Genomic DNA, 16,605 nt, shown 5'->3' on the forward strand with positions numbered 1-16,605 from the left:
CAGCCTCCAGCAGAGAAGCCACTGGGGCTCCAAGCAGCCAGGCCCAGGCCTCACAGTCAAGTTACAGCAAGCCTTTCACCAGTAGAGGCCAAGGGTGATGGAGTTGCTGCAGATAAGGGAAGATGCTTTGGAGCATGACCTGAAAAGACAGTGAGGGGAACCCCCAGACCTGTGGCACAGATGGAGGAACAGAAATGGGTAGGAAGTGATCCAGGGAACAGGCATAAGGGCATCCACCCTTAGGCCATATAACTGGACCATTGTTTTGAAGGGTCCTGGGTTGGAACCTGGTGCAGCAGGATGTGCTCGCATTCCCCTACCCCCAACCATCGGCTTTCGCCCTTGGACAACACCACCATTGGCTCTAGCTGCTAAGCCAGACAGCCAAAACTCTTGCCATTGGATGACATTATCACTGGCTCTAGCAGCCAGGCAAAGTGGCCACAGACTCTCGCCAGCAGTCTGGAGTATTGCCACTGGGCAGTACTGCTGGCCTGAAACAATGCCCCCAACATTGTTTATATTAGTGGTTTGTATAAAATTCGTATTGAATTTTTTCATGGTTGATTTTACTAGTTGAAGGAGCATATATCATCCCAGAATTAAAAACACACTGAAGATTACTAAGAAAGTATAAATGTTATATCCACATCGTACTACAGAGTTCAGACCAAGTGCACAAAAGGGAATAGGGCAGTCTGTGAGTGTAAACAGTACCATGAGCTGACTAGGTTGATGGTCCCTTGGGAAAACATAGGGAAATAATTCCAATGAAACAACTTACTGCCCCAAACATACTCCATAAATGCCAGTTTATTGAACTCAAGTGCAGGAAAATGTGTCCATTTTGTCCAGCATAAAAATGTGTTACCAAAGCAGCATTTAAAAACTAGAACATAAAGCTAGGCTCTGAGGGATTCCACACTTGTGCAAAGGAAGCCAAGAATGCATCCCCGGAGATGCATCCCCTGCATATCTTTAAAGCTGTTACTTCATGGTTTTTTAAAGTCCAAAGTAGTTTAATGAGAAAAAAAAAATCAGAATTTATTAAGTGGTGTGCTATTTTCTTAAGATTTATTTTAACAAATTAGGGGTTGAGGTATAACCATTGATTTAATGTTTAGTTTTTTTTCCCTACAGAAGCTGTATATATTCTTTTTGGCATGACTACAGATTGAAAGTCTCAAGTAAATAAAATAGAGAGAAAGTGATACTGAACAAATCTATTGACAGATGTGGCTATTTTTATGAAGTCCACAGCTAACAAAGGGTGGGTTTAATAGTCATGATATATAAACTCCACAGCAAAACAAAACCTCAGGCAGGACTTCAAAAAAATATCTCCATGTTTGTATCTATTTATTGAAATATATACACTTGTCACAGTTTCAGGGTTAGATGTACCCCCATCTCTCTCTGGGTCTCAGTGCACCCCAACAGGTGACAAGCCTCAAAATTTCTCCTCTCTCTCGCTATAGTTGTGTGATTCTCCACTTCTAGACCAGGACCTGTGTTACAGATCCCTGTTTACTAACCAGGATTAGCTCAGCAAACCCAGTTTAAACTCAGTTCCTGCAGTTCTGCGGTATGGGAGCTGTGACCAGTGGTACATACACAGTGACCGTACAATCTGAACATGGGTTTTTAAATTGATTACCTACCTCAAGCTTACTATTCCTGTATTGGTAGCTAAATAAGACCAACTTCTTCAGAGTCCCTCTGTAAAGTGTCTTTGGTAGCCATTTCCCTGAAACTGACTCCCCGCCCCACTTCTCTTTCTAGAGAGTGACAAAGGGTGGGATTCAAAAAGGTATTTAGGTAATAACAAATGGAAGTCAAGTAGCTAAATGCCTTTGCAAATCCCAATTTTTTAGGGTCCTTCTAGTCCTTAAACTTAGGCATGAGAAGTCTCTTAACATAGAGCCAAGGCAGGTAGGTCTTCCCAGTTAATAGCCCGGTCCCTGTTCTCTTAACAATCCTGAAGTGGTTTACTGGGAGGTATCTTCTGTCTAGTCATAGCAAAAACAAGCAGGAAATGAAACTGATAGCCCCTTTTGACTTAACACTTGTCAGGACAGAAAACATCCCTTACAGCAATTGCACAGCCATATAGGAAATACGGTATTCATGAATTAATACATAGCAACCCCACATCCTCACAACAATTATATATATTGTACATTGCTAATAGAAAATAATGGACACAAATCATAGGTGTACAGCTATTGTTACAAATCTGATTAACACTAAAGCATTTTAGTCTTTACTTAGTTATATGAAATAGAGTTTGGTTATGTTGAAGAAAAGAGGCAGATTACAAGATTAGTAGTATCTACCAAGACTGAGCAAACCAAAATCACATCCGTGAACTTCAGTGGAATGACAGAGAATAAGTTGTTTGCAGGATTGTTGTAGCCATGTTGATCCCACAATATTAGCGAGAGAAGGTAGTTGAAGTAATCTCCTTTATTGGACTTATCCTTAGAAATTGGACTCATTTCCTTTGTTCCTTAAAGGAAGCTCGTCAAGGCTAAGAACCCCACGATTCAATTTTACCTACAGCAGAAGCCATTCAACTGAACTTTTGCCAGCTGTTTCTACAGCTCTCCTATTCAAAGTATAGGGGATAATTGTGGCAGCTGAGATTCCACTATGTGGTAACTTTAATGGTAGGTAAAAATATATGCTTGTCAATCTTAAAAGGGTCACTTTCAAGAATAAAGGCAATGGTCCAAATTCATCTCTCATGTCACTTCACTGAAAGCAATGCAGTCAGCATCTTTCACACCATCTTCCCAACTTTTAACATTCTGCTTTATTGCAGAATCTTCAAATCACTCTTACATTATCACGACAGCAATAAAAAGTAAACTATTAAGACATAATGTTCATGTGCAAGCTTCAGAGTTGCATATAATGTTTCCCTGCTTGTGCCTATCTGTTCCATTCTTGTGAGCAGGCACAATATTGACATTTACAAGAGACCTGCTCTCCAAGGGTTTTATTGTCAGTACAAGTACAGAGCAGATATCCACAGCAAAGGAATACCATTAGGCACATGCAGCTGGCATATCTAATATTAAGTCTGCTAACCTTGAGTCTGCATTCTACCTTGAAAAAGGTTTGTCCCTATACAGCACTTTGACAACATAATGACACATTTTGTAAAGGGAGTCTAGTTAGTAAAATGCCATATTTTTGCAGTAGAGTCGCTGTATTAATGTATTTTTCTTTAACACATTGTCTCAACACTCTTGGAAATTTCCATGTGAAATTCTGATATTAGGTTAGTTCTTCGCCCTTTAGCTCTAAACTGCACTTCAGTTCTCTTGTTTCTCTGACTGAGGTTTGTTTTCAACGGGCTTCATTGCTGGAAATAGCAGCACTTCCTAAAGCAGAGTAGGGAGAAACACACACACCACAAGTCAGTGTTGCCAAACCCAAAACTTTGAAAAAATCATTAGGTTCCCAAAGAGTCATGAAACTGGATTAAAACAAAAAAAAGTTTGTTCTTATTAGTCCTTCAATTTTTGAGCCTCTTCAGTGCACTTACATTACTTTTTCAAGCTTCTCTCTGCAACTATAAGGGCTAGAAACTTGGGGGGGCGGTGGGGGGGGGGGGGGAGAAAGAGAGAGAGGAAAGGAAGAAAGCAGAGATTCTCACCTAAAAACACTTGTCTGCAAGAGCTGAGGTAAGTTAAACATCAACTACCACAAGACTTGCAATAAGATTGCAAGACTTGTCAACACTAATTATTGGCTTTAGATTCACTTCAGTTAATTTGATAAAAGCAAACTCTCAATCTTATTCTTATTCACAGTCAAGGCTCTTTTATCCTGTTCTAGTAGTAAAGGAGTCCTAAAGAGGGAGTAAATATTATTTACTTACAGATCAATGTAAGAGAGCCTTTGTGTAAGTGAGAATCAGGCCTTGGGTCTTCTGAAGGCCCTTTAAATTCTCTAAGTATCTCAGCACCATTGGCCGGAGAGGTAGAGTTAAGGCACGTATATTAAGTTGTAGTTACACTGACAACTCCTGCTCTCCTAATTCATGGTCTGGACTGGCATTGGTATTTGCCTCCACGCCCAGTCACCTGCCCCCTTGTTAAGGATGAGTGCTATAAATACAGTTGTCAAAAGAGGTACTTAAAAAGGTAATAGAGTTGTTGTGGCTGCCCAGTGAAGGGTCATACAAATTTGGCCCAGATGAGGGTACAGAGACAGGACCACACCTGGTTTCTTAGATACTGGGGGAGGGAGACACACGTCTAAAATATATGGATAAGTGCTTTTTGAATTTGACCTTAATGGTAGTCACCTATTGTAATTTACTGCAAGAAGCTGTAGGTGTCTAATACTGAAGTATGGAGCTTTACGTACTGTACTGCTTTTCAGGGAGCTCTAGAATACACAAAGAAAGAGATGGGGCAGGGGTTCCAAACTTTTTTTTTATTCAATCCACCCCCAACATGATCAAGCTGTACTCTGTTGCAACTGCCACATCTCACCTTTTTCCTGGTCAGAGATACTCAGAAGTAGGTGGGTGGCTGCCAGAGTGACACTGGGCTTCACAGCAGCCTGGCTGCTCTTTCCACCCCATCGCTCGTTATGAAGGGGAAAGCGGAGGCGTATGCAAACATGCCCTAAGCAGCAGCACTTGCAGTAAGGATGCACATGCAACCCTGCACACGCGCGCGCACACACACCCACCCCCAACCCCCTCACATTTCCTGGGCATAGGAGACATCTCACAGGTTGGGGAAAGTTGCAGTACAGGATATTTTATACCTATTCTGCATCCTCATTTCTGCCTGCTTTACAAACAGCAAAGAGCTGCAGGGAAGCAAAATAATATTTTGCCTTTTATGGAAAAAAAATAGCAGAACAGTAACTATAGGCATAAAAACTACTGGTCTACCTTTTGCTGTTTTCTAATTACAGCCTAACCCACCTTAATGTTGTTGGAGTCTGTGAGGAACATGGCAAGACGGTCAATTCCTAGCCCCCAGCCAGCAGTAGGAGGAAGTCCATATTCCAATGCTGTGCAGAAGTTTTCATCAATACTCATGGCTTCTTCATCACCTGCTGCTTTAGCCTAAGGCCCCAAAACAGAATGAACATACAGTATTTCAAATACTCGTTCAGCAAGCCTCCAGGTGCTTGTAACTCAGTGGTAAAAGATGTGCAGTTCCAGCTGTATTTAGTGCTGCTGAATGTCCCAAGTAACACCCTGATATTCTACTGACAAGTGCTGCTGAAGCTACAGCATTTTCGGTCAGCCGGGAAGAGGCTGGTGTTTAGTCATTCAGTCTGGGTGGCTGTTGTCTGTCTCTCTCCTTGACCGAGTCACAGTTGTGTAGCAGAGCTGCAGTCCTTCTGGAGCGATAGAAACGTGTTCTTCAAATAGACCTACAATTAGCTTCTCCCCATGATAAAGAAGATCCTTAAAAAAATATATCACCTTAGCAGCAGCTCAGATGGGCAGAGATTTGGTTGTGACTTATGAGTGAATTATTCCTTAGGCTGACGATGGCAGGATACAAGATGGTCATTCACTATAGGAAAACCTGGCTTAAATTCAGCTGAAGCGGAGCTCTGATAAACATTTTCAAACCTGTGGGGCAGAAGCCCCAAGCCTCCAGGAAATACTCTGAGAATTTAAGCGCCGAGGAAGGCCTTCTGCTAGACAATTCACCATGTTATACTAGTTACTTTCCAGCTCGCTAAAGTGTCCTTGGTGAGGCTGTTTGAGCAGGGAGGATTCTTAATCCATGGATGTAAAGTTAGGAGATAGTTCAGGCACTTCCATAGAGCAGACTTAACTGAGGAAATAGACAAGGCATCCAGATGGTGGTATGCTCAGTCAGCACACTCCACCTCCAAGTCTCAGAATGGAAATGTGAGCCAAATGCAGCATCATGTGGGAAGGTCACACAAATACAGTATAGCTAGGAAGTCAAAAAGCTCAATATGATTTCTGCTGTGGACCCCTTAAAAAAAAAAGTAACTGGTAATGAGTGTCATGGGCCCAAAACATTTTGAAGAACTGACTAAGCACTACATTTAAACCTTCCCTTTGCAGCCAATCACGAACTAGAAGCATTGGTACTAGCAAGAGAAAGGAAAAAAAAATAGAAATTGAACATTTCTCTTTATAATTTGGGTTGTTAGAGAAAACCACTTTCCTGCCTTCTGAAAAAAGCACATAACATGCTAAATAAATGTAGACAAAAATGTCTGTGGATGTGAAAAGAAAACCCATCTTTAACCATGCTTCTGTAATACCACAGGGTTTTAAAAGTCAGACAGATGACAAATAAAAGATTCAAAGGATTTTTTAAATTATATCTTACCCAAACCCAATTGAAAGCAGATGAATGTTTAGATGAAAGCCTCCTCTGAGTTAAGCGCAGCAAATTTAGCCCAAACAATAATTCAGCTGCAGCGCAGAGAACATAGATCAGTTCAGCATTTGGCTCAACAACATATTGCCTTGTGGCTGTTAATTTTCAAGGCAAGAGCTTGCGTTCATTGCTGTTTTAGTTCATAGTGTTGTAATTTTGAAAGATGTTACCTTCGATTGGTCCTTAAAAAGCTCTCTCTGCCTCACTGGATCATTGAGCTCAGTGTAAGCATTGCAGATCTCCTTCTCCATCACAAAGAGTTCAAAACGTTCACTCAGGCCTTTCTCTGAACGATGCCTGGTTAGAAAGACAAATCATGAGACACAATTTAACATTTTGGTGTCCTGCTGCAGATCGGGATCAAAAATTGCAATGAAGAGTTCAACCCATACAAACAATTTAGGGTTTTGACTTCATTTTCAAACATCTTTCCTCTAGTTCTGTAGAAAGCCACTTAATTATACCATATGCAACTTATTTTCTGAAATAAAACTATTTCATACTTGTTATTAGAGCTGTGACAAGAAAAAAAAAACTCACTACCAGCAAATTAGAGCCAAAACAGTGAAATTGTCATGGAAATTAAACATTTTTTTTCTTCCCCTGAAAGAGAGAAAAGTGGTTGTTGCAGGGATGAAAAAGTGCTTGTGAAAATGGCTGTTTCCTCCAGAAAAATGTATCATGGATTATTTAAAATGGACTTTGAGACATATTTGCATCCTGGCCTTAACCAGACTTCCACTTTTGTGCCCTCAGTTTTGTAGGTGCAAATAAGTGTGAGCATAGTACAGGTAACAGACATCTATGTAGCTGGTTTCTGGGAACAATCACCTTACTTTGACATATTAATGCCCTAAATTACATGCACATAAACAATTGTTTGAAAATCTGAGTGCTATGTCCTTATGTACTGTAATTGTGACCGAGTGTGGGTCCATGAAACTAATGTATCTTGATGGGATTCATTTTGCTGGAACTCAAAAACCTCAACTACAGCGGCAGCAGCTGACTAACTTTTATACCATAGTATCACAAAACAATAATGTGAACAGAAGTCATAATTTAGCTTTCAATAGAAAAAACACTGTGACGAATAGATAGCTTTACTGAACCCTGAAATGAACTGAATACATGGTTAGCTCAAGTTTAAAAATCCAACACTTGCACTGAAGTTACATACCATTTAGCCAGAGGACTCATGATCTGGGGATGGTTGCAAATGAATGTGGGGTTGATGCAGGAAACTTCAATAAACTCACCTACCAACTGCAAAGAGACAGAGACTTCTGTTTTTCCCTTTTACTTGCATTTCATTTTTTTCTCAGTGTCATCTTATTATCCCAGATGGCACCAGTAGGACTTCCATTCATCCCAATATTTGAGAGATTATTCCAATTTTGTCAGGACCAACTAGTTTCAGGGATATTGGCAGGTCCTAAAACCACTTTGAAGGCATATTGGGTGGACATTGAGTCCAAGCCCACTTTTGGGTCTCATTGGGAGAGGGAAGCTGACAGAACATATGAGAGAGGATGAGGAGCTATGAGAGTTAACACTGAAAATACATTAAAGCAGTAGTAGAACCAGGAGAACAGAGTTCAAAGACTACTGGGTAGAAAGACTCAAAGATAAGAGTCACTTCACTGTATCAAAGATGGCAGTAAGTCTTCAGAGGATGAGAATGGAGTAAAGACCGCACAATTTGATCACTGTGAGTACAGTTAAGGAGAAGTTAAGCTTCAGAAGAAGAGATATCACTATTTCTCCTCAATAGTGGGAACAAAAAGGAAAAAAGAAATCTATAATCCATTCTAATATTTTGAAGTTTTCAAAGCGATCTCAGGCAGTTAAGCACACAACTCACATTTGAAAAACCTCATCTTTAAAAACCCCAGCTCTAATCACTCTAGTTAGTTAGTTACTATATTATAGCATATTATATGCACTATGGTAAACCACAATGTACACACGGTCTAGGCTACTTGGAATGTTGTTAAACATACAGTTGAATACACCAGAATAATTCTGAAATTACTGACATCTATTCAAAGCTAACTAAAACACCACTAGAAGATCTTCTAGAAGAATCATATGATGAAAATATCTTTGATCAAGTTTCAGTAAAATCTCAGCCAAGTTTTTAATACAAGATATACATCTGTGATTTATATATACAGTATTATATATAAAGAACCATACAGAAATATGAATTGATGTCACCCCAATACACACAGCCTAGCATATTAAGATTTTAAGTATTACGTAAGCAAACATTGGAAAATGTAGCAAAAATTATACATAAGCGGGGGAAAAAAAAATACAAGAAAACCTTATCTAGAAGTCTTGCTGTAGTCCGAGGAGGAGAACATTGGATTCCCTTCTTCAAACATAGCTTGTCAAGGAACTGTTGGGCTTCTGTAAATGAAAATAATTATAACTGTGTGTCAATAAAGGAGCTCAGTTAAAAATGAATTTTGTTTGCAGTGGAACAAAAGAAAGGTACATTTCCTCTCAACATTCAGTATCAACTGCTGCTTTCAATTTAAATTTTGACAAACAGAAAAATACAAACTCTGGAAACTGCCCAATAAATAAGCTTGTAATTGTCTCCATAAAGAAGATAGGAACAGGAGCTTGAAAAGCATAGTGTCAGGAAATTTAAAGGTTTCAGAGTAGCAGCCGTGTTAGTCTTTATTCGCAAAAAAGAAAAGGAGGACTTGTGGCACCTTAGAGACTAACCAATTTATTTGAGCATAAGCTTTCGTGAGCTACAGCTCACTTCATCGGATGCATTCAGTGGAAAATACAGTGAGGAGATTTATATACACACAGAACATGAAACAATGGGTGTTACCATCACTCTCCTTACAGTGTGTATGGTAACACCCATTGTTTCATGTTCTGTGTGTATATAAATCTCCTCACTGTATTTTCCACTGAATGCATCCGATGAAGTGAGCTGTAGCTCACGAAAGCTTATGCTCAAATAAATTGGTTAGTCTCTAAGGTGCCACAAGTCCTCCTTTTCTTTTTGAGGAAATTTAAAGTTAGTGAAAAAAGTGTCAGATTTTCAGGCCAGATCTGTCATGTACAGAAAAAAAAAAAAAAATCTAACCATCCATCCACAGACCAAGTAAGTCATGGGCAACAGCTTCCTCCAATTCCCCGCCCCTGTAGAACTCTACCCCAGCGTGGAGGTCAGGGGAGACTGTGTAGGGCAATCTCCACTCCTATTCACTCTTTGTTGAGAATCTCAGCTGAAAGGACAAAGGTGCCAATTAAGATAGCAGTTTCTGCAATACCATATCCTATCCAAAAAAGCTCCAATTTATTCAGATAGGCCACTCCACCACTGTCATCTGATACAGAGACAACTCTCTTCTGTCACGTGGATTCCAGGCTCCATTTGAATCTGTGACTGAGCTGAATGACCCTATACCACATCACTAGTTCCCCGAGACAACTGAATTCAGGGCTGGTCTTCCCTGCAGTGTTAGCTTGAGCTATAACGTGAGTGTTGCCCCTATCTGACTCCCGCCTATCAACAGAAATCTTAAGCTCCTGTTCTAGCTGGCCCATCGGGGGGGTGGGTTGAAGTCTGAGTGCTGCTGATACTGGGGCAAGTAATGCTGGGAGGCAGGTAGGCAGAGAACAGCCACTCTGTGCTGCTAATACCAACTGTGCAGTTCATGTGTTATTTCACAGTGAGGCCACTCTCACTAGAGCTAGGCTAACTGGAGAGGCGTTAACACAAGTGTAGATAAGTGGAGCTGTCCTTGCACAATGAGTTAATTCCAATTCTCCTCTAGTTCCAGCATATGGCTCATGTTTCTGCTCCCTCATCTTAAATCACCTCGCCTGCTACATTCTTGAAAACCTTTACAGAATAATCATGTTTGTCCAACCTCCATTTAGAGCACAACTCCCTTTTATCTGAATCACAATTATGTTCCTCAGCATGAATTGCTTTCTTAAGTTGCTGCCCCTAATTTACTTGACCTCCATTTATCCAAATATGTTGTCCTTGCACTTTTTTGGATATAAACCAGGTTGTCCTGCATTTGCAATCTTAATAGTACAGTGATACCTCTGTGTTCCATTGAAAACTCTAACTTCAGTCATACTGATGTGTTCTAATAGCTCCCATGCATAGACGCTAAACACATGGCTGAATTCATCCTCAGAGTTCTGCTGTGCTTCATTACCGTTATGTGAGGAGAGGAGCTTGAGAGAACTGTAGCTTTGTATTCAATCTGTCCATTAGCCTGCATTTCCTAACACAAGCCAGTTGCAAACGGAGAAATATATCTATCCCCTAGACATGCCCAGTTGCTTTCCTTGCATAATGATGGACATTTAGATCAAGGGCTGTGTACAATTCTTATGTTTCCTTTTACACCACTGCTAGGTCAGAATGTGGGAGAACAAAAGCTAAAAGGGACAGGAAGCAATGACTGAGAATCCCAGGACCCCAACTAGAAAGGTGCTCTTCTGTCAGCAACCTTCCTGTATACCCCACTTACAAGAACCATCTGTATAAGCCATGACTGTTCCTCTCCCCCAGTGTACACTATGTAAGGTATCCTACAAAGACACTTTTCTCTTGTTCCTTATACTCTTCCCAACCACCCCTTCTTTTGCCTGAAGTTCACCTCTTCCCCACTACTCCAGGATTTCTGCCGCCTCTCATCATTCCCCCACCATTCTCTAACAGCCACACCTGTACTTCTTCTCTCCCCCCTCATCCAGTGTTCCACCCATTCTTGGTCTTTTCCTTCATCCTTGGCTCACTCCTCTTATCTGCATAAGCTTTTATTCCCCTCCCCCCACCCCATTAAATCTCGTTGCATGTGTGTTTCTATTCATGTTATTTCACACCAAACACCACTTTTTTTTTTTTTTTTGGCTTAAAGAAAGAGTTAGCTCTGAACGGAGAAACCCATCCACCAAATGCTTCTAATAGAACGAGGAAAGCAGTGTGAGCAAATAGCAGAAACTATTAACACCTCCTCCACTGGCTGGGGTCTGGGAACTCTTAGCAGTATTCACCAGCATCTCAAAATTTGTTTCACAGGACAAGTTCCAAGAAGAATTGCTATTCCCTTTAGAGCCAGAAGCATGTGTCAAATAAGATGAACTGAGGCAGCTCCTCTTTCTTTTCCCTTTATTGGGGTATGGGATCCCTGCCCAAGAATATCACCTCATTCCTACCCAGGAGTTGGACTCCCCTGGCAGGAAGCCAGCTACTTCTTCATTCCTGCCTTGTGGCTCCTCTTCCACAGGGCTGGAATAAAGAGCCCCCTAACCCGAGTCCTCATATAGGTTACTTCACATAACATACACTGGTATGTATTCCTGATGCTACACCCTGGAGCTGGACAGGAAGTAATTCATGCTAATATAATCATGCAAATTAAACGTGTATGTTTGGGCAACCATATAAAAACCTTTTTACATTACTAAATCACTTTTCTTTAACACCAGAATAGCAACTCATCCCTTACTGAGGCCTATTCATATGCCAGGCCTGGCATTTTTGTAGTCAGTAATTTTTCACTGCAATACGAAAGGGTTCTCACATTTCCATCATTTAAATACACCAATTTTGCCCAAACTTTAAAAAAAAAAAAAAATCATCTTTGGGCTGAAAGCAGAGAATAGAACATTCCTGTATCAAAGGAATATTCAAGAGAAAGGTGTAAATAAGTGGGGGGAAAGGGACTCTAAACGGAAAACCATACACTTTATGATAAATATTGGTATTAAGGTAGAGACACACACAGAGACTTCTTTCCTCACCATAGAGGTGAAACTTAACCAGGGTGTGAAATATACTGTAACAAGAAGCGAGAGAATATCATGCAATTCCAAATCCTGTGAGACAAAAATTTCTTTACTGATCATTGAAATGTCAAATAACTTTAAAATGAAAATGTTTTACTACTTAATTCATTACACCATTCAAAATCCAGAGACAAGCCCTGACAGATTTAATGTACCCTTAGTATCCAGACTTTCTGGTGCTGGCATTTTTTCTCCGATGACTTTCTCCAATTCTTCCATCATTTTCACTCGTTTAAAAGGAGGACTGAAGTCAATTTCTACTGCCTTTCCATCAGGGCCATCCGGATGGTAAGTGATCTTGTAGTCACCTGTCACATGCTTCACCATGCCTTAGGGTAAGTAAAATGTGAGGTGTCAGAGAAGTCATCTTAACCTGATTGAATTCCTGGACTTTTACACAAGCAGCTGCAGTATAACTTGCAACATATTGTCTGGTATCTCTTGATCAGAACAGAGATTACCTGATAATTATATACAGCAATTTATTTGCAAGAAGGAAACCAGGGAAATTTTTCTCCTGTCCCCTCAGATCTTGTTCCCTGGGTCTAATTATTCAATATTATCCAATCAAGAATGTATTCTCCTCCCCTTTATACTTGTCAATTGCTTGCATTTTTATTTGGGAAATAAAAGTTATGTACCTTTTCCCACAGCTTTATTGTCTTTGAGCGTCACCCAACCCAAACCATTGAAGTTACTCATTAACGAATGTATACAATCATCACCCAAGGACATACCTGACAGCAGCTGTTCAGTGATGTCCATGAGATCATTATAATCTGCATAAGCCATGTAGAATTCACAGGTAGTGAATTCTGGATTGTGGGTTTGATCAATTCCTTCATTTCTGAACTGACGTCCAACTTCATATACCCTCTCCAGACCTCCAACTACTAGCATCTGGGAAAAAGATCCAGATATTCCCTAGTGACTTTCTTCTCCGAGGTGATAGGGGGAAGAGGACGGGGGGGAGGGGGGAAAAATAATTCTACATTACAAGTGTCTAACAATGGATGATTAGCCATACTATTCACCATATGTTAGGTGAAACAGTATATATGGGGATGTGATCTTTGCCAGTTTTTCCTGCCAATTCTGTATTGCAGTCCTTCACTGAAATAATAAGAGCCAGCCAGTCTTGCAAGCCGTCTGTATATGCAACTCCCAGTGACTGCCTGTTGCTTTCCAATGGCTGGTTTGCTGTGGAAGAGGACTTACAGAAGGGGAGTCCTTAGTATTTGGGACTGAGAACCAATATATAAAACACAGTCTAAACCCACTTTTTTTTAAGAGATGTTTTGCAATTGGCAGGTATTTGATTTTCTTAAGTATAAATGAACTGCAAATGTTACAGGCAGATCCATGAAGACTTAGGTAGCTTTAAATCATGCTGCAGCACCAGTGTGAGAGATATGATTCAATAACTCCCACCTATCCACAGAGGAATGACACTGACTCCTAAGCCAAATGGATATACTTAGTCATCAGAGAACATTTCCAGAACAATCTGTCATTGCCAGCAGTACAATCTTTATTCATTTACATATATATTAAAAACATTAGTAATCTACTTACCTGTGAGAACCTCTTGATAGCTAGAAAATGAAGGCTATGTAATTCATATAACAGAATCCAAGTTTTTGGGCTTAACCTGTGTATAGAATTATACAGACAACACTAGAATGCAAAAATATATGGACAATCTTGTCCTGTGGGAAAGTGAGAGCATTGCATATCATTGTTAGGCACGTAAGCAGACATCATACAGTTGCTGCACCTTGTGGTATAGTTCAGGAGCTATCCTCATATACAAGTCCATGTTGAGGTCATTGTGATGTGTGATAAAAGGTTTGGCTGCTGCACCACCTGCTACCATGTTCATCATGGGAGTCTCCACCTTTAAAAGAAGAAAGAGCTTGGATGTCTTTCTAAAAGATATTCTGAAGCTCAAAATAGAAGTTACTGGCTTGATGCAGGAAATATTGGGTGATGTTCTATGGCCGGTGTTATATACAGGGAGTTGCACTAAATGACCATAATGGTCCCTTCTTGCCTTAAAGACTTAGACTCAGAGACTATCAGGGTTGGAAGGGACCTCAGGAGATCTAGTCCAACCCCCTGCTCAAAGTAGGACCAATCCCCAATTTTTTCCCCAGATCCCTAAATGGCCCCCTCAAGGATTGAACTCACAACCTTGGGTTTAGCAGGCCAATGCTCAAACCACTGAGCTATCCCTCCCCCCTTATGAAAGAACAATTCCCCTACAACATGCCGAGCAGATAAGAAGCACAAGGATGAACTAGAGACAGACAGACAGCCATTTAGATTGGAAACACATTACATTTTTCCACATGGAGTTTGAGTTCAGCCTATTATAGTCAAGAAATAGATTAACTCTTCTAAACCATAATCTGTAAAAAGAGAGAAAAGTACAGTAACATCAGCGGTACAAAATGATTCTCACCAATATTGCCACTAGTTTATACTAAAAAGCAACCCTCCCCCAAAATGATTTGTCCTAATCATGACTCTTTTATTCACAAAAGTAAAAGGTGAATTTCTCACCCGCAGAAAGAAACTGTTCGTGTTTTTTCTGTAAATGTGCCAAATTCCTGACAGCACAAATCCACATTTTTGAATTTTGCACTAAAAAAAATGGCGTTGAAGGCCAAGATGTAAGGGGGCAGGAAGTAGAGACTTTTCAGTTGCAAGCACAATATTCTAGAACACTGTCACAAACGAGGACAGGACAAGACCCAGCTTCACTCTTATTCTGATCCAGTACATTCTTAAGTACATGTGTAACTAAGCATTCAAGTAGAAGTAAGTATTGGCTTCAGAGGGACTACTCACAAGTTTGAATTTACACGTGTTTTTAAGTCTTCGCTGGATGAGGCCCTATATTCAGGTAACACTATAAGATGCATCTTTTTTGTTAGAACATCCCAAAAAAGAATCAGAATGGAAGAAAATTCAGTGGCACACTCAGAACTATTATCTTGGTCAGGGGTGGGCAAACTTTTTGGCCCAAGGGCCACATATGGAATTTGTATGGCAGGCCACGAATGCTCATGAAATTGGGGGTTGGGGTGTGGGCTCTTGCTGGGAGTGAAGGCTCTGGGGTGGGGCCAGAAATGAGGAGTTCACAGGGTGGGAGGGGACTCCAGGCGAGGCTGGGGATGAGGGGTTCGGGGGTGGGGGAGATCAGTCTTTAAACCATGATTTGAGGACTTCAATAGCTCAGACATAAGTGAGAGATTTATCGCAGGAATGGGTGGGTGAGATTCTGTGGCCTGCATTGTGCAGGAGGTCAGACTAGATGATCATAATGGTCCTTTCTGACCTTAATATCTATGAATCAGGGGTGCAGGCTCTGGGTGCCACTTACCTCAAGCAGCTCCCAGAAGCAGCGGCATGTCCCCCCTCCAGCTCCTACGTGGAGGCACAGCCAGACGGCTCTGCACACTGCCCTGTCTGCAGGCGCTTGGGGTGGGGGCAGTGTATGAAGCCCCGTGGCTGTCCCTACATGTAGGAGCCGGAGGGGGGACATGCTGCTGCTTCCAGGAGCTGTGCGGAGCAGATCCTGCTCCCCAGCGGGAGCGCGAGGGCCGGATTAAAATGTCTGGCGGGCCAGATGTGGCCCCCGGGCTGTAGTTTGCCCACCCCTGGTGATTAGAACTAGAAAAAGATACAGACTTGTCTTGGGGTAACATTTTCAGAAGTGCCTAAAGATGTGTCGACATTGCATCTGGGAAGTGTGATTCCTAGCATGAGTAGACAGACTTGCACTAGAGCCCTAAAAATGGCCATGTGGATGTTGCAGCGCAGGCAGTGACTTGGGCTAGCTAGCCACGCTCGGAGCCAGGGCTGGGAAGGCTTGGACTCAGGTGTCTAGCTCAAGCACACGCCGCAACTTCCACACTCCTATTTTTAGTGTGCTAGCTGGAACCGAGCTAGTGTTACTTTTACTCACTAGGAATCCCACCTCCCAGACCTATGCTAACTGATTTAGGATTAGAGCTGGTTGGAAAGTCTAACAGAACGTTGTTGCAATCGGAGAATGCAGATTCATCAAAAATGTTTCACAGAGAAAGTTTGATTTTGATGAAGTAGCAATGGTACCCAGGTATGGTTTTGTCAGAACTGGGGCCATATTCTGGGTCTAGAATGGGAGGAAGCCCAGCCCAGTTCTTCTGACTTCCACTGGCACGGATCACAAAAGACCTCCGAATTGGCACAGTAACTAGATGCGAATTCAGCATAAACTAACAACATGTACAATAACCTTCCAGCAACTAATATCTCTGTATATTCCATTGTGGTATGTTCATTTGAATTAACATGCTGCAAGACAACA

At 41.2% G+C, this 16,605-nt stretch overlaps 1 protein-coding gene across 4 annotated transcripts in view; it reads right to left on the minus strand.

Moving 5' to 3' along the window:
• Nucleotides 1-795: 795 nt before the first annotated feature.
• Nucleotides 796-16,605, minus strand: part of LOC102933716 (lysine--tRNA ligase) — a 51,631-nt gene continuing 35,821 nt past the window's right edge. For all 4 annotated transcript variants that reach the window (XM_043539942.1, XM_007059930.4, XM_037892925.1 and 1 more), the window contains 8 exons: nucleotides 14,026-14,145; nucleotides 12,986-13,148; nucleotides 12,404-12,577; nucleotides 8,734-8,819; nucleotides 7,585-7,670; nucleotides 6,575-6,701; nucleotides 4,952-5,095; nucleotides 796-3,389 (listed from right to left, as the gene is read on the minus strand). In XM_043539942.1, coding sequence (XP_043395877.1) covers nucleotides 3,321-3,389; nucleotides 4,952-5,095; nucleotides 6,575-6,701; nucleotides 7,585-7,670; nucleotides 8,734-8,819; nucleotides 12,404-12,577; nucleotides 12,986-13,148; nucleotides 14,026-14,145 — 969 coding nt within the window. In that variant the 3' untranslated portion in view covers nucleotides 796-3,320. The remainder of the gene's footprint in view (nucleotides 3,390-4,951; nucleotides 5,096-6,574; nucleotides 6,702-7,584; nucleotides 7,671-8,733; nucleotides 8,820-12,403; nucleotides 12,578-12,985; nucleotides 13,149-14,025; nucleotides 14,146-16,605) is intronic.

This window comes from Chelonia mydas, chromosome 2, assembly GCF_015237465.2.
Source record: "Chelonia mydas isolate rCheMyd1 chromosome 2, rCheMyd1.pri.v2, whole genome shotgun sequence".
Classification (NCBI taxonomy): Eukaryota; Metazoa; Chordata; order Testudines; family Cheloniidae; genus Chelonia; species Chelonia mydas.